General features: G+C 40.9%; 1 protein-coding gene across 2 annotated transcripts; it reads left to right on the top strand.

Annotated features, from left to right (window-relative positions):
* On the top strand, positions 1-24,904 carry nudt4b (nudix (nucleoside diphosphate linked moiety X)-type motif 4b). 2 transcript variants are annotated; one of them, XM_083691803.1, is made up of 5 exons: positions 1-415; positions 15,004-15,114; positions 18,975-19,019; positions 19,491-19,575; positions 22,027-24,904. In XM_083691803.1, exons 1-5 carry the CDS (start codon positions 317-319, stop codon positions 22,233-22,235), a joined length of 549 nt encoding a protein of 182 aa, XP_083547929.1. In that variant the 5' UTR covers positions 1-316; the 3' UTR covers positions 22,236-24,904. The 2 variants fall into 2 exon arrangements, with proteins under 2 accessions (XP_083547929.1, XP_083547928.1); XM_083691802.1 differs by having other exon boundaries at positions 19,488-19,575.
* Positions 24,905-25,231: the final 327 nt, after the last annotated feature.

Below are 25,231 nucleotides of genomic sequence, written 5' to 3'. Positions count from 1 at the left end.
AGAGCCAGAAGGTGGGAGGGCTGGGACGACTCCCTCGTCTATAAGGGTCTGAAAACAGCACCGGGCGGAATGGGGACTACGGACTTGATGCAATAGCAGCTACCACACAGGGTATCCCCACACAAGAACGTGCTGAACGCAATTCGAGTGAATGGGAACATACTCCGCCAAGGACAGACTGTCAGTACATATTGTTCTCAGACCTATTGGACTCCCTCAAATGCCGATTTTCTCCTCGCCACGCAGAAGATTGGTTCAGTGACTCACACTTGCTCGGCCATTTGCTGGTCTTCGTTGACCGCTTGTTGTGGAGTACATGATGAAGTTCAAGCCGAACCAGACCAGGACTTATGATGGCGAGGGCTTTAAGAAGCGGGCGGCGTGCTTGTGCTTCAAGAACGAACGTGAAGAAGAGGTATGGATGTGACAGTTCAGGGGGGCGATGCCAATAGGTGCCCTGTCCGCCAGCCGAATGATTGGCCTACCTCAGCACTCGGCTGTTAAACTAGCAATATTTTATCTGTTTCCCCATCTTGATTTAGGCAACCTAGTGTTTCCCTATTCATTTATAGCAGAGTGTCGGAGAGCGCGGTGGCCGTCGTTGCTTTATCTGAAATGATTCTATATAGGACAGTGTTTCTCCAGAATGTATTAGGTAGGCCTATTGAATAGCTATTGTCAAACTGAATGCTGATACAATCTTATTTGAGCCTTTTGTAGGCTATAACCTCAATTATATTTTCGATTGCTTTGGTGTTGGGTGCTTGGGTTGTGGCTGCCCGCGGCTATCCAGTTTGGGCTAGTTTGATGATCAGGGGGCGAGGCGCTCTGTTGCATGTTTGGTTTAACGGGCGGGACATCCACTAGCATTCGCTACATTTCTTTTCTTCGCCAAGGAGTAGCCTTAACTACGTTGTTGCTTTGTACAGAGCCTACAGTATGCTATTTCCCCCCCCCGCTGAAGGTGTATGTTGCCTCGTAAGAAATGTTAATAATGTGGCCATTTTGTTAGACAGGTTTACAGAGTAGGCTATAGAAGACAGCCGCGTGGAACAGGCTGAAGTGAAAACGAAGCTAAATTCAGCCTGGTTCCAGCCTAAGATTTAAGATTTCAACTAGAAATCAGACGCGCTATATCAGACGCCTTGCATCTGGTCAATAATAGGCCAAATACTAATAGTGGGGTGCAGCCATAGGGCTTCATTTGTATAGGAACACCGTTATAGTCTGAAAAGTGACAGCTTCATCTCAGTAGACCATTTACATCCCTGTCCATTAGCCTAGGGATTATTAGAAAACTGAAGTATATAAACTTACCTAAGTTATTATGCAATAACTAGAAAAAGTGGATTATTAGTTGGCCTACACTCCCTCTGCACCGCTGTTATGCAATATAAACTGCAGACTCTGCCTGTCGGTCGTCTGTCTATCACAGCTCTCTAGTACAGTGCTAGTATTAGAAAGCTGAAGCATTTTGTCTTATTTTAGCTCTATACTCCAACAGTTTGAATTTGAAATCAAACAATTACTACGAGGTAAGAGTAGAGATTCCCAGCTTTAATTCAATGAAGTTTTTTTTTTTTAAGATTAAGATTTCACCATTAGAAAGTACATTTCTTAAACATACTCTGCCTATTTCAGAGCTCCAAAAGGTTTGGAAAAAATCATATAATGTCTGAATAAAGTACTCTAATTTAGTATTTGGTCGACAATCCTTTGCATGCAATAACTGCCTTAAGTCTGTGACCCATTGACCTCACCAGACACTGGGTATATTCTCTGGTGATGCTCTGCCAGGCCTGTACTGTAGCCATTTCTGTTCGGTCTTTTTGCCAAAAATCTTCTCATCAGGAAATGAAATGCATGTTCAATTGGATTTAAATCTGAAGATGGATTTGGCCAGTCAAGAACTTTCCACTTTTTGGCCCTGAGAAACTCCCTAGTTGTTATGGCAGTAAGTTTGGGGTCATTGTCTTACTGTATGATGAATGAATTTGGAGGCATTTGCTTGTACTCTGGCGGACAAAATGTTTCTGTACACTTCAGAATACATTCTGCTGCTGCTGTCAGCAGTAACATCAATTAAGACGTGAGCCAGTTCTAGTGGCAGCTATACATCCATGCCCAAACCATAGCACCCCTTCCACATGTTTCACAGATATGGTATGCTGTAAATCTTGAGCAGATCGTTTTTTCTCCAAACTTTCCTTTTGCAATCACCCTGGTAAATAATATTGATAATATTCGTCTTATCTATCCACAAGACTGTTTTCCAGACCTCTGTAGGGTTTTTAGGTACTTTTTAGCAAACTGTAACCTGACCCTTTTTGAAGATAACTAGTGGTTTGCACTTTGTAGTGAAGCCTCTGTAGTTCGGCTGGTGATTCTGCGGATGATAGTCGGACACATTCACGCCAAGGGTTCTCCCCGGGATTTTTGAACAGTGTGGCACTGGACTGCATTATCAAAACCCTGAATCCCAACCGCTGAATTCACTGAGGGACATCATAACGCTTTAGTTTTTAACAACAATGTCGTTGGCGATCAAAAATAGTTACTCTATCATCACTAAATATATAGTTTAATTTACCTTGAAATGTTTACATAGTTCTCAGCGTGGCACAGCGCCATTCTTACATTTTTTGGGGAAAGCCCTGACACCTACCTCCTGGAGAGTGTTCCTGATCTGTGAGACAGTTCTTTAGGTTTTTTTTTCTTAATTATGGTGAGCATTCTTCGGTCATCCACTGTAGGGGAAGTCTTCCTTGACCTGTGATTGCTGAGCTCACCAGTGCTTTCTTTCTTTTTTAATGATGTTACAAACTGTCAGGTTTTGGCTATGTTTCTGATAGATTTTTCTGATATTTCAGCCTGGTAATGGCTTCCTTGACATTCATTGATGTCTCTTTGGTCCTCATGTTGACACACACCAATAGCAGACTCCAAAGGCAAATGCAAAACCTAGAATCAAAACTAGACATTGACAGCTCTCATATGCCTGCACAAATTATGTGATGGAACACACCTGACAAACCAGAAACACCCATCAAGCCAATTTTCCAATCGTTTTGGTGCCCTGAAATAGGAGGACTATGTTTAAAAAGAGTTGTAATTTCTAAATGGTGAAACCAATCTGAAAAAAAACCCAATTGAATGAATGTTTCTCTACTTTAACCTTATAGTAATTGTTTGATTTCAAATCCAAACTGTTGAAGTATACAGCTAAAAGAAGACAAAATGCTTCCTCGTTCCAATACTTATGGAGGGCACTGTATATGGTGTTCATACAACACACACACAGGGAAGGAACTTAGGGATTGTAGGCACTCACAAGCTGAGCTAGTAGGCAGGAATTGCTACTAGCCTAGCTTTGGTGTTACTAGCACAGTTTATCTAGTTATATAAGCGAGGTGAGCGTATATAGGTCTATATCTCCTAGGTGAATGCACATCAGAGTGCATATCAGATACATCAGGTATATATGGTCCCTGCAGGAAATGAACCCACAACCTAAGCGTTGTTAGCGCCATGCTCCACCAACTGAGCCACAGAGAACCACTATATTTGCTTTCAAATGGGAAAGAGATTGAGAATAAGTCAAGAGTCAGAGAAAAATAAAATCTTGGTAAAGCTCTCTTTGTTTGATAAATTATCTAGATACATACTCATTTATTTCACTAGTACAGAGTGCAATGTTCCAGGAATATTTTACAATGTTTAAATTAGGTTGTAACAAAAACAGTGTAGCAAGTTTAGCAAATAACAAGGTGATAAAGAAACAAACGTATTATTGCTTTAAAGAACAAAAGCAAAAGCTGACCTTTTTCCCAGTGTTTGGGGCAGCTCCTTCAAGAAGAGTACCACATCATTTCACCATCAGTACAGAGCCAGTCCTCCCTTCCTTTTGTCCTGTTTTGTTTTCTTGGGTGGTGGGGGTGCTATGTTGGCCAAAAAACCGATACATTATTGAAGTATTAGGCCTCTTTGCTGCTAGCTAATGTTCGCTTACAACGACAACAACAGCTGTCAAACTTGTCTTTTTCATCTCACTTCCATAATCAATGCAATAACATGTTTTTTTTATAATCCATGTTATACCTTTCTCATTCGGATGTTATTAATTTCAAATGAATCAGAAATGTCCTCCTCGCTAGCAATCATTTTGAACATATTGAACAAGTTGAACATATCTCCAGCACAACTTTGTGAAATGGGTTGGGCCTGAATGACCCAAGTTGGCTCACTAACTCCCTTCTTGCTTTGTGACATATCCCTCAGAGCCACATTCAGCCAGGCATAACATTGTGCAATGTTTAATTGAATGGAAATGGTACTGTTTTGAACAACCTGTTGAGGAACGGTAGTACCGATATGACGTGTGCTGCACCATGAATTTCAGCCTGTCACACCTACCTAGGTGGTTAATCCAGCCATGCTTGATGTGATTAAACAGGAGTTGTCCAATTGAAATGCATTCATATTTTAACAATTTCCACATTTCAAGACATGCCCTTCCCTTACTGTAAAAGCTCCTGACACAGCAAAAGAAACCAGTACAGTTCAGGATTATTTTATTTTTTTAAAGAGTGTCTTATTTTACACAGCAGGACACTCCCTGGCAGGCAAGGCCAATCTTCGAATGGAACCAATCGACTGTACTTCTGTACTTCTTGATCTGTGGGGGTCAAGCATAAGACAAAATATTATCACACTAAAAATGGCCACCCAAGGCTTGAGCAAATGGGTTCTCACACCCATTAAAACATCTAGACATCACTGGATCCTGGAGCCCTTGCTGTTGGTGCTATCCCTTTGGTCAGAACTGTATCCAATGACAGATTCCGCAGAGACAGTGCCCTGACGGTATAGTCTGTGGGTACAAGGAGGCAATTAAAAATGAGGCAAAAGTAAAGGTAAATTGATTCAAAGCTTTGATCCATCATACCCTTTTGTGCCTGATCCAAAGACTGGCTGGTAGCCAGGTAGTCGGTGCTGGTAGTCAGTATGGGGCTGGTTGTCAGAATTACCATTGAAGCTGCGTGGGCCAAAACCACCTTTTGGCTGGAAGCTGCTCTGGGGCTGGTAGCTGCTCTGGGTCTTGTCACCAGATTGTGCGTTGCTATTAAAGCTGAGTGGGCCAAGACCACCTTTGCTTTGGATGTTGGGCTTGGGCTGGAAGGTGCCCTGGGTTTGGGGCCCTGGCTGGAAGCTGCTCTGGGGCTTGTAACCAGATTGTGCGTTATAAAAACTGCATGGGCCAAAACCATCCTTGCTCTGGTAGCTGGTTTGGGGCTGGGGCTGGAACCGGTTTTCCGGCTGGGGCTGGAAGCTGCTCTGGGGCACAGTCTGGTAGTCGGTTTGGGGCTCAGGCATCGGCTGGAAGCCTGTTTCTATCTGGGGCTGGTAGCCGGGCTGGATGCCAGTCTGGGGAACAGGCTGGTAGCTGGTCTGGGGCCTGGGCTGGAAGCTGTTCTGGGGCACGGGCTGGTAGCCGGTTTCTGGCTGGGGCTGGTAGCCAGGCTGGGGCTGGAAACTAGTCTGGGGCACTAGCTAGTGCTTGAATCATCTGTGATAAATGGAGTCTCATAGCCATTTGAGGGAACCCCTCTGTGATCATAGCTTTGGCTGCTAAAGGGGAGATTGCCTGAAACTGGCTTGTAGCCATCATTTCCGCTTAGGGCACATCCAGATCTGTGAGCTAAAGACAAAATACATGAACACCATTATTCCCACCACCAGTTTCCCACCACCAGTTTTGTACAGTGCAATAAGGTGATCTGTTCAGCCTAAATGGAGCCAGTCTTACGATTCTCCGCTGTAGCATGACAGTGACCAAAAGCTAACAATGACCACAAAGTGATCCTAAAGGGAAAATGCAAACATCACAAATCAATCAATGCAAGTACACTTAACAATGGATCTAACATGTCAGTTATTGAAATAATCAAAAGAACATATCTTGTACAAAACTCAAGAGCTTTCGTCATAGTTTAGGTTTCATAGGTTTAGTTTAGGCTACAACCACGACAGAACCTGAGTCCAACTGGCGCCTTCCAAGTAACTGTAAACAGTCTTACCACATAACCTTCTACCATGTGAAGGAACTGTGCTCTTCTTATACCTTTACTTACTGCCGTTCACAACTCTGATTAGGTGGATTGTGAACAGTATGTAAGACGGAGCAATTAACAAATTAAACAGGCTCTCAATTAAGTGTTCAATGATGGCCATCTTCTACAGCAAGTGTTTGTGTTTTCTCTGTCCATTGGTTTAGTCTTGAAATGGTTTGTTTACTGTAATTTACTGCTTTGATAAACTCAATACTTCAAGATGTACTTCAAATTAAGATGACTGATGATATGATCAGGATACTAGAATTCCATACTTTATATGACATTGCATGTAGTGAAGTAATGGTGATACAGACACACACACACACACACACACACACAGTCTCAAGGAGACAACTTTGTTCTCAAAAGTTTGCGGGAGGCTGTCTTCCTCATGATTTAATTTTTTCAGGAACAGGGAATAGACAGAGAGCAGTGTGTTGCATGTGTGTTCCATAAGCTATAGAGATGTATGCATACACTTTTTCATTGGGTAATTGTAATATAAATGTTGTCTTACTCTTGATTCTCAATACTGCATCATGATTCACACTTAAAGGTGCTGTCTGTGTTCAGCCTCTCCCGTTTGTAGAATACCACTCACTGCCTGTTTACATTCTAAGCGATTACATCTCTTGAAATTGCGTGTCTTGCTCCTGTTCGCCTGCTGGTGGGTGTTATTTTGCCAGAACATTTGGTTATGCACCTACCAGTAACCTATACAGAGCAAGCTAGGGGGACCTTCCCACCTGATTGGCCAATGCCAAGGGATTTTGCTAAAAAGGATGGACTTCTGGTCGCTTGTAGCCCTCGTCACTGATAATATAAACAGGTCATAACTAGTCAATGTTAATTCTGGTAGCCAGAATCTAATCTCATTCTTGGGGGACACAACACAGATGTTTCATCAACAGTCTTCCTCATTGTATTGATCAAAATAATAATTTCTCTGTAAAAAACTATCAAACTGGAGTCTGTGAGAAGGATGGTGTCCCGTCTGTATCAGGAGGTTGGCCATGCTTTGCTTAGGTCAGTTCTCAGCAAATTGAAAGCTGTGGCGGACAGCCGGACACAGCTCCCTTTCTACAGATCCTCACAGTAGATCCTCAACACACCCACGCACCCACTCACGCACACACGCACATACGCACACACAAATACATAGGTGACCTGACCCCCCTTTGCAGTGGCTAAAGAGGGGAACAGGAGCTCTCTGTGTTGTCAGATCCTTTGTTTGGGAGTGGAAAGGAGAAAGCACAACCCCTCAGGGTCAGGTGTTCAATGACGGCCAGTTAACTCCCAACAAGGGAAACCAGGAACCTAATATCCCTCATGGATAGTGATACGGGCTGGGTCAGTGAGGAGAGACAGACTTACCTGTGAACTGTCTCTGATCAATGCCTGAGGCTGCCTCACATTATGGTGTTAAAATGTTATTCTAAAAAATGGAATTAATATGTTGTTACATATTGCTTTAGTATGAAGTATATGTACAACATATAAGTAATGCTGTTACCTAGGTAATTAGTGTTACTACACAGGTATAAGAACACATTCATGTAAAGGGGAGGGTTTGTTGGGAATAAGAACCTGTGACAGAGGTCAGGGCCCTCAGTGTAGTGATCTGGGTGATACAAAGGCAGCAACAATAGGACTGTGGAGTGGAACAACCCCCACCCCCCTCCATCCCTTCACCCTTCCTGCCCTCAAATTGGCATTTAGGGGTACTGCTTTATTTGACAGCCACAGGCGTTCCTCAGTCATGTTCCTCCTCAGGGAAGAGTAGGTGTTTATATCTGCTCAGAGATTCCTGGCCCCTGTCATGCTGGGGTTGCGAAATGGAGTGGAATCTCGCCAGGAGACGCTGTGGTATCCCCCACCCCTCCCCTGCACTCTCTCCGGGTAAGATGCCCAGAGGGTGTGGTGGTGTTGTTGTTTTTTGGTCTGATGTTGTGTTTTTCTTCGTTCTGGATGTGTCTTGACAGGACAGTAAGCAATGGACCTTAAAGGTACCTTAACTGCCCACCTCATACCATTCAAACATACCCAGTTAGCAGACAATTGTGGGCCAGATCTGGTCTCAAGGTGGCACATATGGCTGTGTATTACATGGGCCAGACTGATGCAAATGTGGCTAGCCAGCCCTGGCTGAGTGTTGGCAATTTGCTGTTGGCCAGCTCTGGTATGAGGAATGTGGCCCTGATGCATTCCTGTAGCTACACAGCCATCTTTGGAGTCTTGGCTACATGCTGGCCAAGTTTTGGCCTTTTCATGGCAAAGATATGGTTCATGAATGGCAGCCAGGGCCAGCCCACTTCTGGCTGGGGAACAAAGTTGTTCCTGGGCCACATCTGGATGCTGGTAGAAAACAGATGTGGCCCAGATCTGGGCCATCATTTCTTTGCTAACTGGGTAAGGCTGTTGACAAAGTTCAATAATGAATTTCAGTGTACTACTTTATGGGTAGCCTTTTTCATTACAAATGCCTGTCAAGTGAGGTCTGCCATTGGAAGAGTTAGATTCTAAGCAATTCATATTTAGGCCACACGTCACCTTTTCAAATGTATTTTGGGTAGATCTTCTCTAATTGATTCATCATTCAGAGATTTTCCTCATAATGAATGTGCTGCCCAGTTCATTTTTGCCAATCTGTATCATTCCCCAGGGAAGGGAACATTCCGCAAATATTGAAACATTGTATCAATCTGGCGCCTCTGAGAATATTGAAACATTGTATCAAAGAGGCAGTTCGGAGAATGTTGAAACATCAGAGAATATTGAAACATTGTATCAATGAAGCAGTTTGGAGAATATTGAAACATCAGAGAATATTGCAACATTGTATCAATGCAGCACAGCTCGGCAGCTCTGAGAAATTTTCAACATTGCGAGGTGGCTCTGAGAATATATTGCAATATTGTTTGTAGTCTGTATCAAGGAGCAGCTCACGCAAACTTTCCCACGCCAGTTTGTCTGATATTATTGTGTTGCCTACGCAGTCCTCATAGACTAACAAGGTGACTTTCAAAGAAACATGGAAGCTGACGTATATGCGCTTTTTCTTGCACATTTTTACTGCATGTATTAAGAAGCTATTTCTAAAGATCGTTCTATGCTGCACCTGTGTGTGGAGGTGAGCGCAAAAAGAGGCGGACACAGTTTATTTAAATTACTTGTGCACCTCACTCATATAGTTTTACAATGCACTGTCACTTGGAAGGGCGGAAATCCATGCCAGAAAAACGTTTATGCTCCATAATTAGCCTAATTTCAAATTGATCTCTCTTCAAAGGGAGTATGAGCGAATTTGTCTTCAACTATAGGCAACTGATGATTAGAAGAAAAGATTTCAGCTTAAAAGTATGTAAGGAAATATGGCGTCTATCTACAGGCATTGACTGACAAAACCATGGCCAATGACGACTGACGCCTTGATGGCCTGGCTATTGATGAACAGGACCAGCGGGTTGCCTGGCTATTGATAGGCAGGACCAACAACTTGATTGCCTGTTACTGATTGACAAAGCCCTATTGTTCTCCTTTCATGGACATGCACAGGCTACTATTGACCTTGCCCTCAATCATTGTTAACCACTGCCCACCTCCAGGGTAGCCACACCTTTGGGTATATATACACCTTGTATATAATGTGTGCCTCTCAAACATGTAATTGTATTTGAGCTGCCTTTCATTACCTGGTATACATTGTCTACCATACAATACCTTTTTGCTTGGACAATAAAGTTGTTGCTTGACTAAACACTTTTGGAGCTGCAATTTCACAAGGGGTGAAATTCTTTCAAGTACTTTGTCTGTTCACCAATTTCTCCCAGACCCTCTCCCAGACCCTCAATGCCACATGTTTAGCTGAAACATTGTCACTGAGTGTATATGGGGCAGGCTCTTACAGAACAAGTCATTGTAGAAATGAAATCGATCTAATTTTTCAAACGTTTTAAGAATTTACTGAAGACACTGTCCGTTATGGAACACATACAAATATTTAGCGTGCTCAATGCTGGAGGAGGGGGCGGATAAGTAATTTATTCAGACAGAACGATCTCTCTTTTCTCTTTTGTGTTTCATGGGTGTAATGGGCAGCGATCTAAAGCAGGTTGGGAGGAGGTGTGATCCTGTCTCTGAGCTAATTTGTCATCAACTATAGGCAATTGATGATGAGAAGAGAAGACTTCAGAAGACTTCAGTTTGAAAGTGCATTTCACACAGGGTTGCAGCACACTTTAAATTAAGATAAAAACATGATAAAACAATGGTGAAAAATGAAAGGATCATTATACACAACTTTACAAAACAAAGAAGGGATTCAGAGGAGAGTAAGAGTGAAGTTGGGGGCAGCGTGAGAGCAGACGATGAGATGTGCAGTATTGTTGATATAGACCTATAGGCCAGACTGATCATGGAAATATCTGTATAGACACTGGCACAAATAGCTTTACATTAAATTGCACGTATTCCTGAATGAAAAGCATGCTGCAAAAAAAGCGGCCAGCACAAAAAAATACTTTTTCTATACACCAATTTCTCCCAAATTATGGTTATGAATTTTAGTGCCAATGATTATGCCACAAGTTTAGCTGAAACGTTGCCACTGAGTGTATATGGGTGCAAGTCATTGATTTGTTTTGCTCGGATCTCTGGTTATTGTGGTTATTCATGTAAAATTACACTTCCCCCCTACTTCTCCGTGCTGTCGCGTGTTGCTTGCTGCCTGTGTGTATAGGGCCTATGAAAGAATGTGTGATGATGGTATGAGAGTAGATAAGGATATTTGAAAAACACAAGTTGGTCCTATTGCTTGGTCCTCGTGAAGATAACCTGATATTTAAACCATTTCCACTCTTCCTCTTTTGTAATTCACTATAATAAACTTGATTTTGTATCTAATAAGGCAAGGTGAAAATGCAAACCATCACAAACCATTCTCTCTCTCATTTTTATTTTTATGATTATTTGGAGGGAACACCTATTATGTCAGCACTGTTGGTAAATAATACCAACAGAGGGATAGATCTTTTCAAACATCCTTCACAGCTCTTGTCACCACCTTGTAGTGGCTTTCGGCAGCAGTTCACAAGTCTTCACAATTCGTGTCTGCTGCTACATTGAGGTAGACCCCCATTGCCATGGCAGTACGAACCTTTTAAACACTGGCCTACTAGGTGGGCTAGTCTTGTCTTGTTTTGAAAACTGAATGGTACCCCCCCCCCACGCACACACACACACACACACACACACACACAGTATGATATACCCTGCTGTTTATGTTACGATAGATCCCTCTGTGTCTCCTGACATTTAGACAGAAGCTGGCCAGGCACCTGCTTGATACGTGTCCTGTTGTTCTTTTCCATAGGTATGTGACGCTCTTAAAAATAACCGTCCCATCCCATCATTTCTCGGCCAGTAGAAGCCAGATGGTGGCCCCAGATTGGAGAGGTGACGTGGTGTCCCCTCTGTGTAGCCTCCCACATATCACTCAGTGGCCCTGCTTGGACCCTCCAGGCTCCCGTAGCAATCCCACAATCCCATTAGTACAGCAAGAAGGCCGAGCTTTTCAAAGCCGAGCTTCTGGCTGGGATTAGACTGTCAGACTGTCTGTGGGTAGGATGTATGGGGCGGCCATATTTGCACAGGTAGAGAGATAAGGATAGGGTATAAGTGGAATCCACCATCTGCCCTACAATATGGCTATGGTTTGCTGTTCTCTGTCTTATACCATATAGATTGGAGTTGGATTTATTATACAGTACCATATAGACTGGAGTTGGATGAGCTGATCTCAAATCAAGTCTTTGGAAGCAAAACAAATTGAACTGCTTGAACTGGAAAGTGTTTCTTCAGTATTGTGAGAGAGACAGCTGAGCAGCTATGAGCCCCAACTGCTTCAACTTTATAACCCCTGAGTATCTGCTTGTTTTAATCTTTGCCTTTTAATCAGCGACTAGAATATACTTGGGAAACAGGTGTGTGGCCAATCCATTAAGAAAGTTCAAAACAGTCTAGGGACAAAAGTTGAGTGTTCCTGCCATTGTCATTCCATCATGGACTCTAGACCCTGTAGAAACCTGTACAGGCCCCAAGTCCACAACCTTAGGAAGAAACCTCACCTGAGTTGTGGTATTTGTTGAACAAGCAATGCATACTTGGTCATGGATGTGTGTGACCTGTGTGCGTGTGTGTTTATGTTTGCCAGCACATTTCAGCCGGAAAGCGCAGACACAGGCTCACCCGATCTGTACGGATCATACAGCGTACTCTGCAGACGGCGGTGTAATTTAAGATCAGGCACCTACTTGGACAGTCCCTCAAGGATCAGATCTGCGTCTGTCACCCCTGGATGCCTGTATCTTGTCCCTAAACACCCAGTTGATCAACGCACAGGCAGCCTCCGGAGACTGTGAAGTTAGGGTCATGTGATCTATCAATCATTAAACTTTATTGGGGTAGGTACTGGATATTTTGCTGTAGTAGGTGTATGTTGGAGGCTATTCATAAATTCACTTTGAATATGATACCTCTGTTTTAAGACAGGTAAACAGGTAAATACGCAGGGCGTAAGTTTGTCGGAAATCTGCCACCTCTGGCCATTGTTGCGAAATTCAGTTAGAAGTTCCAATCAACAACATCCTCCCTTATAATAATATAACCCCCCCCCCCTCACCTGAAATGGATTTGCAGTGTCAGGGGTCACTGGGACATTAGCTGTTGTGTTTCTGCAAGCGAGCACAATTCAAAGACGCAGCCACCAGAGACAGAAAGGCAAAAGTGAGTCCACTCCCCTAGAACACTCCTGGCAGTAACAACATGTTTATAGGCAAACCAAGTGTTGGCTAGGACACTCCATTTTAGAAAGTGCCTTTTTCGGACCAAAACAGTGTTTGTAAATGAAATATTTCTTTCAAGGGATCGCTACTAATTCCACATGCAACCATTAAAATGTTACATACTGAACTTTTAACAAGATTCTGCATAAATACAGTGCTCTGCGTAAGTAATGGGACAGTGAAGCATTTTTTCTTCTTTTAGCTCTATACTCCAAAAGTTTGGATTTAACATCAAACAATTACTATGAGGTTAAAGTAGAGATTATCAGCTTATCAGGTATTTGTGTACATAATAGTTTCACCATTTAAAAATAACAATGCTTTTTATACATAGTCCCCTTATTTCAGCGGCCCATAAGTAATGGAACAGATTCATATAATGTCCAAATTAAGTACTCATGTTTAGTATTTAGTTGACAATCGGATGCATGCAATAACTGCCTGAAGTCTGCGACCCATTGACCCCACCAGACACTGGATATCTTCTCTGGTGATGATCTGCCAGGCCTGTACTGCAGCCATCTTCAGTTGTTCTTCGTTTTGTTTTGCGGATTTAAATCTGAAGATTGACTTGGCCAGTCAAGCCCTTTCCACTTTTTGGCCGCTAAAAACTCCCTAGTTGATATGACAGTATGTTTACGTCATTGTCTTACTGTATGATGAATTTGGAGGCATTTGCTTGTACTCGAGCAGACAAGATGTTTCTGTACACTTCAGAATACATTTTGCAGCAGTTACATCATCAAAGACAAGTTAGACAGTTCTAGTGGCAGCCATACATGCCCAAACCATTACCCCCCCCCCACCATGTTTCCAGATGAGGTGGTATGCTGTAAATCTTGGCCAGATTTTTTCTCCAAACTTTGTACTTGCAATCACGCTTAGATTAATCTTATCTGTCCACAATAACTTTTTCCAGACCTCTGCAGGCTTTTTAGGTACTTTCTAGCAAACTGTAACCTGACCACCCTTTTTGAGGATAACTAGTGGTTACATCTTGCAGTGAAGCCTCTGTAGTTCGGCTGGGGACATACTCTGTGGATGGTAGTCATAACACATTCACATTTACCTCCCGGAGAGCGTTCTTGATCTTTGGGACAGTTTTGGAGGGTTTTTCTTAATTATGGTGAGCATTCTTTGGTTCACTGTAGAAGTCTTCCTTGGCCTACCAGCCCTTTTGTGATTGCTGAGCTCACCTGTACTTTTTTTCTTTTTAATAATGCTCCAAACCATTGATTTTGGCAAGCATAATGTTTTAGCTATGATTTGTCAGCCTAATAATGGCTTCCTTGACTTTCATTGACACCTCTTGGTCCTCATGTTGTCAGACACCAATAGCAGACTCCAAAGGTAAATGCAAAGCATAGAATCAATACTAGACATTGACATCTCTCTTATGCCTGCATAAATTATGTGACAGAACATACCTGATTTACCAGAAGCACCTGTCAAGCCAGTTGTCCCATTACTTTTGGAGTCCTGAAATAGGGGGACAATGTATAAAAAGTAGGGGTGTAACAATTCACAGATACATTGATGCGAATCGGTCCAAGCGTCTACGATACAGCTGCACTGATTCGAAGACCCCAAACAGCCATAAACTCACAGATCGCCGTAATAATGTGATTGGTTTCATTTTTGGAAGTGTCATCCCAACTCTCTTACTTCTTGCCAAAATATAGCTGGCCCTATCAACCGCAAAATTGCCAATAACAGCCCAGGTGTTTTTGCTATAAGGCACAAGGCACATATTAGAATCAGGTTATTGAAGACTGCATTTTTGTGAGTTTATTTTTAAATGGTAAAACCAATATTTACCAAAATACCCTCAAATAAAAGCTGAGAATCGTTACTTTAACCTCCATAGTAATTCAATCCTTGTTAATCTTGACTGATGCATAACTCACTCAGCATCCGGAGCTGATATTGAGATCTGTGGTGGAGCAGATAGTGGGTCTGTGGTGGAGCAGATAGTGGGACCTGTGGTGGAGCAGATAGTGGGTCCTGTGTTGGATCTACATTAACAAAGCTATTGTTTTTCCTACCAGGTGTTGCTTGTTAGCAGCAGTCGGCACCCGGACCAGTGGATTGTCCCTGGAGGGGGAATGGAGCCAGAGGAGGAACCATGTGGTGCAGCTGTACGAGAAGTGTTTGAAGAGGTGAGTCCACCTGTCATCATATTTATCATTGTGATGATAATAATAATACTCATCATCATCATTACAATGATCAAATCACCATCAAAACATCATCAGAATCATCATCAAAGAACCAGTTAATGGAAATATAGAAAGCTGAACTGTAAATTGTGTCAGCTATTTAGCTGGACTATAGATATACAGTATATAAAGCTCACATTTATCGTTCACCCTTCCATCTATAAAGAATTAGGTTGTACTGATGGGTTTCACTAGGATTGAAAAGGGAGAAAATATTCCCGGTAAATTTAAACATTTCATGGAAATATTCGGTGCATTAGAATTTTAATGGAATTTGGGGAATTATCAATTAATTGTCTGAAAATCCTGATTCAATGTATTTGGTTTTCTCCCACTGATCTACACAACCTACTGGACACTTTCAACGCAAAAGAAAAATGGTTGCAAAATTCTAGAATTATTTAGAAATAAAAATAGAGACAATGTGATTGAATAAGTAAATAGCACGCTTGCGGAAGCAATTAATTGTTGTAAATATAATTATGGATTTGAATTATACTTTTTTTTCATGAAGGGATTCCCTCTAGCCACTTGTGTTGACCAGTTTAGTAGAGTGACAGTTTTGTTCGAGTTTTTTTCCCACCTAAGCCGTTGAACTTTGTGGCTCTTTCTTAACACTAGAAGTGGTGTGTGACATTTCTAATTAAAATAACTTTGCTGCTGTGAAAGCCATGTCCTCCTCTTTCCCTGTCTTTTCCCCCAGGGTACCACAGGCTGTCATCTATGAAATTATGGGAGCTGCCTTTCACAATGAAAACAGCCCATTTAGCTGTATACAGACTACAGCGTTCATTTGCAGATAGTGTATTTATTATTATATTTATTAATTTATGTATGAGCCTATTTATATTTCACTATAATGGCTGCAGCCATCATTTTCACTCAGTTATAAAGCATACAATACCTAAATCATGGAAGGTAAAATGACTTCCACAAAAACATACTGTATAACTCTCTCCTTTAACATTTGAGTGGAAAATACGTAGGTAAATTCTGCCATCGCACCTATCTTCCCATATTTAAGACATCTCAAGGTGTTCAAAACAAAAGTGAGTAACACAGATAAGCAATAGGAATAGTCAACCTTCCAATTTACATTGTTGTTGCAAGCCTCAGAAATAGCTAAATAGCTCAAATGTCACACTATTGCGGCTGTCACTACACCAAGACAACTACAGTGCCCTCCATAAGTATTGGGAAAAGGAAGCTTTTTTTCTTCTTTTGGCTCTATATTCCAACAGAAAGCAAGCAATGACTATAAGGTCTTCGTTTTGGCTGACCTTGCTAATGCTCCACTTCTGGGATATCTCAACGACACTTCACACTCTTGTCACTTGTATATGCTTTTAGGGACTCAATGTATGCAATGCTGTCATCTGTGATTATTCCTTTGTGATGGACATTACACTTACCATGAGTGTGTGTATTTGAGTGTTAGTTTTAAGCTAAAAGTGTGAGATTTTGAAATGGTGACTGACTGCAAACGCCCTCTCTCCACTCCCAAACTGATTTGTAATGGAATGAAAACCCCTGTTTTAATTACCTCTGTCATTTATATCATCATCTTTTACCTTTATCTTTAAAATATCTTTTCTCAGTGAACACACTCTTATATGTGACATTTTATGTGACATTTGACAAGAAAGCCTATACAACATCAGCCATTAAAGGGGTAATATTTAGTCCAGGAAGTTTTCCCAAATTAGAATACTTTTGCTCAGTTGAAGTGACAAACAATATTGTACAATTTTTGTTCTAACCCCAGTTTTGGCTTTTGTCTCCAGTGTGAGAGCTACTAACTAACTTCCTTTTTTTGGTGGTACATTTTTGACAGCCACTTCTTTTGTGGGGTGGTATTTTTGCTAAATAAACAGATACAAAGAGGACATGGTTGTGTAAAGGTGCTTTCGAGGTGATCATTGTGTTGACAGCTGGAAGATTGAGGGCTGTGTTGCTGGTCGAGAAACTACCTAAAGCTACTGTACTCCAACAGAAAATATCTTAATATCTTTAATATTTCTCTGAACTTATTGAACTGAATTTATCTTAGATGTTCATGTGCCTTTGATTTGTTATGTAAATTACTGTAACTTAATTTGAAGTAAGTGTATTTGTTTTCATTCAGTTACGTTAGGTGTGCTTTTTTTTAACTCGTCCAACACAATGGAACCAATGTGATAGCCCAAACCCTTTCCAACCAAGCGAAATCAAGCACACTTAAAGTTATTGAAATAAAATAAGTACATCCTGAAGTATTGAAGTAAATAGATCTTTGAAATCAAGGTCAAGAGGGACATTTTTGGTGGGGTCCAAATTTGATCTGAAGAGGAAGAGGACGGGGATTTGGTCTCAGGCAGTGAGGTGACCGAGGAGCTTGGTATTCGTGAGGTCCAGCTGGTGAGAGACCTCATGTCCTCGGCTACGTCAGCAAGCTAAACTTGGCCCTCCGCTAGATTCCAGCACATTCACAGTCCCCAAAGCCTTTCCAGTGGACACAGTCTTTTTGAAATGTTGAAGGGGGTAGGGTGGGGGTTCATCTGTCTTTTTGAGAAGAGTAATTTGACCAGCAGTAGAGGGTTTGAGAGCTGAAACATTGGAAGTCCATTGTTTTCAATGGGATGTGGTGCGTACAATTGCAACCTGGGTGCCGCACAAAGATGTGTTGCGTGCCGGATATTGCAAGACATACAGTAGATATAATCATAATAATCATAATAAGAATTTATTACATTTATAAAGCACTTTTCAACATAGAAGAATAATCTCAAAGTGCATAAAATGAAATCGAAAATAAAAAAAATAGTTAAAAAAACAAACAAAACAAATATACAGTGCCCTGCGTGATTAATGGGACAGTGAAGCATTTTTCTTCTTTTGGCTCTACACTCCAAAAGTTTGGATTTGAAATCAGACGATTACTATGATGAAATTTGTATACACATTGGTCTCACCATTCTTTTTATGCATAGTCCCCCTATTTAAAAAGTACCCAAAAGTAATGGGACAGATTCATCAAATGTCCAAATTAAGCAGTCATGTTTAGTATTTGACATTCAATCCATTGCATGCAATAACTGCCTGAAGTCTGCGACCCATTGACCCCACCTGGGTATCTTCTCTGATGATGCTCTGCCAGGCCTGTACTGCAGCCATCTTCAGTTGTTGTTCGTTTTGAGGTCTTTTTGCCTAAAATCTTATTATCAGGAAATTAAATGCATGTTTTACATGTTACATGTTTTAAATCTGAAGATTGACCTTTCCACTTTTTGGCCCTGAAAACTGCCTAGTTGCAATGGCAGTATGTTTTGGGTCATTGTGTTACTGTATGATAAAGCATCCAATGAATTTAGAGGCATTTGCTTGCACTCAAGCAGACAAGATGTTTCTGTACACACACACACACACACACACACACACACACACACAGACAAACACACACACACACACACACAAACACAAACACACACACTGTACTGTCAACATTAAGATTTTGCCATACCCAGACAGCCCTCCACAAAATGAAGCCCTGAGAAGAGTTTTCCAGTGGCGATGAATGAAAATGACAACAAACGCATTGCATTTTTGGCATGTGGTCTCTTGGTGTGATCCACAGTTTCTCTATCAATGTCCACTTTCAACGTTCTACGAAAACGAGGAGTACCTACACACTCTATTTTCTATAATTCGATTAAATCACATGGGAAAATGAATAACCTATGATATTTTCTTGGATATGCATGCACTACTTATGAACCGAACTACCCTAATCTCTCTCCCCCCACTCTCAATTCTCTCCCTAGGCTGGAGTGAAAGGCAAGCTGGGACGTCTCCTAGGTGTATTTGAGGTAAGGCTCAACTCTGGTCTTGGTGATAAACACACATTTATTATCACACGTATGACATTTATAAATGGGAATGTTTTGACTAAGATCAGTGTCATAGCTGTTGGATTTGGAGTTTCTCAACACACATGACATTACTGCACAATTTCTTCTCCAGCCATACACTCACACCCCGATCAACCAATCAACTGACCATGAAGTCTTTGATTTGTAGAATCAGGTGTGTCAGTGCATGGGTTCCCTGGGCTGGAGTTGAGAAATCATACCCAAGAACATGTGCTCTCTGAGAAGTGAGAATTTAGTTGATTTGGCTTTCTGTTTGTTCACCATTGGGATAGTCTCCCAAGAGTGAAAGAACTTACAAACAAAGGAAACAACATTCAAAACATGAACTTTCAAATCGTTTTTTAATGCAGTGCAGTTCTTCAGACTTCCATTTTGAAATGTTTTGTTCTTTTTAACCCCTTAAAGCAGAACCAGGACAGAAAGCACCGCACATATGTGTATGTGTTGACCGTGACTGAAACACTGGAGGCCTGGGAGGACTCGGTCAACATAGGTGAGTTTGTAATCCCCTTGATCATATTGTCAATAATCAGCATGTTTTTGAGTTAAAAGGATAGTTCAGGTTTTTGGATGTTACACCTAATTTCACTTTCTTGGAGTGTTGAAGGCTCATCCACATACTTTGTTTCTGTCATATTTCCATTGAGCTTTCTTTGGCTAGTTTAACCACTAGCATTAGCCATGCTAGTGGAAGTGGTTTGGTACAGCAACCTCCATTCTCAGTATTTTTTTAAATGTTTTATTAGAATTGGTTTTTCCACACTTTGACTACTTAAAAACATCTCCACAGGAAATTCTACAACCATATCATGTCTTTCTGGACTATACATCCATGTCAATATGAAAACACTTTGTTTTGCCAGTATTACAAGCATAAATCTATATTATTTGAACTGAGAATACTTTGTCCAAACTCTTCCATGCGCATTTAAATATGTTTTTAGGGCATTTCTGCTTTATTGGGATAGAGATAGTAGAGATTGACAGAAAGGATGGGTGAGAGAGAGGAGGGATGACATGCAGGATGTGTCGATGGCCGGAATCGAACCAGGGACCTTACGATGATAGGAAAAGAAAAAAACTGGATTAACAGGAAAAGAAAACAGGAAGTATTCTCAGTTCGAATAACTTAAGTTTATGCTTGTAATAGTGGAAATTAGGGATGCAACTATATGCAAATTCTAGGCCGATACCGATCCCTGATTATAATATAACATAATCGGTCGATACCAATATTTTTTTTCTTTATTTAGCTATTTGTATCCTGATTCAATCATACAAATACAAAGTGCTGGAACAGCTGTTATTATGCATTTATTTTAAAAAGGAATGATCAAAACAATGATGTAGCATGTATGTGTGTACACTTTTAAGGACCCAGGGAATTATGGGGCATACATGGTGACGGGGGGGGGGGGGGGGTTGGAAGAATAATAGTAAGGAGACACATGTTGAATAAAGAACCTTATTTTTAAAGTTCAATACTGAGTCCAGTTTGTCTTCTAACCAGATACAACAATACAATTACCATTACACTTTATTAATATTATTATTATTTTTACAAATTAGGAAATTATTCAACATGCCAGGTTAGAGCAATAAAAGCAGCACTATTGTTCAGAACAATCTGATATTTTTCAAACAATGGGCTGACTACCGATTGTGCACATTTTTGTCAGTTGCGACCGATACTACGTTTTTGCATATCGACATGCGTGTATAGCCTACAGACACATAACATGGCTGTAGAATTTATTGTGGACATGTTTTTAAGTGGTACGGTAGGCAATAAGCAAATCCTTTGGATTGCAAAGGGGGCCCAAGTCAATCTGACAGCTGTTGGCCTCGACCCAACTGTGTGTGTGTGTGTGTGCGCGTGTGTGTCTGTGTGTCTCTCTGTGTGTGCCTCTGTGTTTTTGTGTGTCTGTGGGTGCATATCTGTGTGTCTGTTTGCTCTGGGGCATGCAGTGCCCATAAATCTATGCCTGTCTTCTTAGCGGCTAGAGCTTTTAGTTAAAATACAGTAGGCAGTTTCCTGGGAAATGTTAAACGGACCCAACATGAAATGCATGTTCAATTGGATTTAAATCTGAAGATTGACTTGGCCGTGGCTTTTTGCCCTGAAAAACTGTTTGGGGCCAATATGTTTGGGGTCATTATCTTACTGTATGAGCGCCATCCAATGAATTTGGAGACATTTGCTTGCACTTGAGCAGACAAGATGTTTCTATACACTTCAGAATACATTCTGCTGCTGCTGTCAGCAGTTACATCATCAATTAAGACAAGTTAGACAGACATTTAATGGTAAACTTTGCAAGTTTAGTTGCTAATTGTTTACCTCAAATATTTTCATAAGTATTGAATGTATGGTTATTATACTCATTGATATAACATTAATAAATGTCTTGTCTCATTAAACAACACAATCCTTAGTTTCAGAATAACAAACTAAAGTAAAATAAACTTATGCTCATGGGCGGTGGGAGGTGTGCCCCTTTTTGTCCAATGAGGTGCTTTCTGGACATTATTTCTGACTATTAAGAGACCCCTTTTGGCTCAAGAGCACCCGCCAGAGGCAAATCTTCCATGATGTAACTCCAAGTTTGGAAATGACTGAGGACAAAACCGCTGGCCCTGTTGAAAACTTCCTTCCTTCCTTGATGACCTAACATGATTGGATTCATCAAAGCAAGCTTCCCACTGCATTGCTTTAACCAATCATATCATATAAGATCAGTGTTTTATACAAGGAAGGAGGAAGGAAAGTTGTATTTTGAGTATTCAAACCGGGCCTCTGTCTGCCTGCTGCTTGCTGGTTTATTGCTCCACTGCTTTGTCTTCCCCTTGTGGTTAATAGATGAAACACTGTCTCTATGTCTCTCCGTTTATGGTCAATGATAGCTGTGATTCTCGATCTTTGGTCCTCTGTCTACCTCTGCAGGTCGTAAGCGGGAATGGTTCACCGTAGAGGAAGCCATCAGAGTGTTGCAGAGCCACAAGCCTGTCCATGCAGAGTACCTCAGGAGGCTTCAGCTCAGCTGCTCCCCCACCAATGGGAACTCCCTGCTCCCCAGCCCACTCCCAAATGACAACTCCCCCCGTTACGGCACCCCTGCCACAGGGTCTGTACTGGGCCCTTCACACAGATAGGACTGTTCCATGGCCCACCCATCGATGCCCTGAACTTTCCCCTGAAACTCACCTGTACATACACACTGAAAAGGGACATTTTGCATGAATCTATAAATCCTCAGAGTCACGGCTGATGCCACATGTAAATGTATGTAAATTACCATAACCTTGGACAAACCAAAGCCATAGCTGGAACTGTGTCAATGATTCAGTTAAGGAATGCCTTACAGTAACTTTTGTATGTATGTTCTATTAGGGTCAATTTTAATATTATTATTATTACTACAGTTACTGTTATTCTTTCTTCCCGATTGACTGCAAGGTTTACTTTGTCTCATTCGCGGTCTCTGGAAACATACTCCTTTTAGGTTCATTAACTGGAATTTTGCTGCATGGTTCAGGGGATTGAAAGGCTCTATCTTGGATTCACTGGAATTAAATTACACAACATGGCCGCCACAGAAAGTGGTTCTTGTCCGACGAGGCCGAAAAATTGCAGGCTCACTGGACCTCACGGATGGGCTGTTGCAGTTGTGATAAGATATAAGATGCTACCTCAGTACTGGAACTGGTCTTGGGGAGTGTCAGATTCCCTTTTGGTGGACATTTTGCCTCATACAAGGGAACTAGAGCTCAAACTGTCAAAGCTGAAGAGGGACACATTCAAAAGATGTCTTTATCCATTTCTAACAGTGTAAATGTAATGTTGAAATGGCTGACTGTCCAGTCCTTTGGGGCATCCTTTTTTGTGGCATTTCTTCTAAATTGCTTAAATTATTCAGTGGTGTCTTTTTTTATTGCATTTATATCTTTTGGAGCTAATTACTTTTTTTGCCTTTAATTGTGTTATGATGCCTTGATTGCACAATTGTTATATTTTGCATCCACTATCATTATTCTAAAAAAACATTAATTTAATAAACTAATAATAATTTTAGTTAATCTGTTTGTTCTTTAGCCAACTTCTGATCATTGACAACAACTATAGTGTTTGCTCAAACACATCAAGTACAGATCTTGGACATGGCTAACATCTCTCATACAACTCAACTCGACTACCATTTTCAGAAGTCCTATTACAATGTGACAGCATTCCCTTCAGAATATGCAGAATAATTAAATCCCTTTATTGCTCCGTAGCATTTGCCCAATCTGTACAAATGTCTCTTTGATCCTCAGAAATGTCTTCCCAGTGCTTAGATACACCCCTTGATTCACACACAACGTCAGACAACTGAATGAGGATTAAATTCCACACAGGGCGAATGTATTGTAAATACTTAGAATTGTAGAATTATTTGTCCTTAACAGAAATGCAACTTTTCTCTTCTCTTCTTCTTTTCTATAATTTTTCTAATAATGTAAACGTGGAAGAAAAGAGCTAATATTTGTATGTAAAAAAGAAAAATCTTGTTGTAAACGTGTTATATTGAGAAGTGATTGTGCCACGTTGTAAGAGTCATGTTTGCTTCTGTTCTGTTCCAGGCAGGTAAGCAGAAAGAGGTTGCCTGAAACAGAACTCTGCACTCCAGTGTCTATCTACAATGTATACAAAGGGAAAAAGTTGAAAGAAGAGTAGAGCAAAGGCTTGGGAGGTGGTTTTAGTGAGAACAGGTTGTTGAAGGTTTAGGAAGGAGACCATCAGTTTGTACGTGGAATTATTCTCACAATGCACATGGATGTACTGTAATCTTGTAAAGGTGGAAGAGATCGAGTGTTATATTGACCTTTTTTGCATGAAAAGATGGTGTCGCCCTGTCTGGCTGGCCCAATCTTTCTGTCTACCATTTGGTACGCTTGATGTATCTCATTGGTAGGCAGAGAAGGCAGGGTTTTTCACTATTGGAATCATTCCATTGGTCCTTAAGTGCGTGCTGTGTCCACTTGGTACACAGGGCAAGCTAAATCAAGTGTGCCTACTTGGTCAAAGATTCTTACAACATCATAACCTGGCCCCTAGGACAAAACCTGCACTCCTATGTTTGTGATGTATGCATGTGTACGTTGCGTGAGTTTGAGGGAAAAAAATAAATATTATCCTGTGCCAAATTAAACATTTCGGGGTAATATAATTTGTCAGGCAGAATGTTTCTAATATGAAGAATTTATAGTAAGAGCAGAAGTCTCAAGTGTATTTCTCAATTTCCATGTCTAATAACTGATTGGAACATTTCACACTGTTCTAGGGCTTTTTTAAAATAATACATGGGAGATTATTTTTCAGTTATTGTTCACAGATAATTTACCACCTGTTTTTTTCTATTCATGGAGATTATATTGATGCATGCACTACATTCAGATGTGTTAAATAGACTAAAGACACATGTGAGTAATGAGTAAATGTACTTTGGTCTGTTATGTTACGCTATATGTTCTGAGTTGGGTAAAAGTACCTCACCTGTTTTTGTGTCTTGGGAAAATAGGTTGTAAATGTACTACTGCAGCAATCTGTAACTTGACCACAATGGGAATAGGTTCTGCAAACACATACATCAACAAGAAGACCAACCAACTCAATTTACAAACTCTTTTTGTCAGGCAATGTCTCACTAGGGTATGCTGAAGCGCTCAGGTTTATCAATACAAACTGAGCGATTGTCACCATTTCCTACATAATCATAGATACAGTAAAATTGGATAGACTGCAATGAAAAGACTGTCTTATGTTTTGAATAAACATTAATTAAACGAAGGGAATGCCTCATGTCTGTCTCACTGTTACTACTTGTTTAGTGCTTTTGGTGGATACAGCTAGTATAGTGTGGGTTGTTGGTGTGTAGAGTATTAATACCCCCACATTTTCAGTCATGTTGTACTGACAACACATTTTCCTTGTACCAATTGAACAAACAATACAGAGAACATCTATTATCTGATAATAAAGACAATGTAAGTTTTTTTCTTTTCTAACGTTTTGTTTTTTTCAGAGGTAAGTTTCGAAGAGGATGACAGTTAACCTAAATACTTAAATGAAATATTATATTATGGACATTTCTTGATCACATAATAACAGG

Source organism: Argentina silus (genome assembly GCF_951799395.1).
Source record: "Argentina silus genome assembly, chromosome: 20".
NCBI lineage: Eukaryota > Metazoa > Chordata > Actinopteri > Argentiniformes > Argentinidae > Argentina > Argentina silus.
The sequence above is the reverse complement of the archived record's forward strand: the minus strand, read 5'-3'. Positions and strand labels throughout refer to the sequence as shown.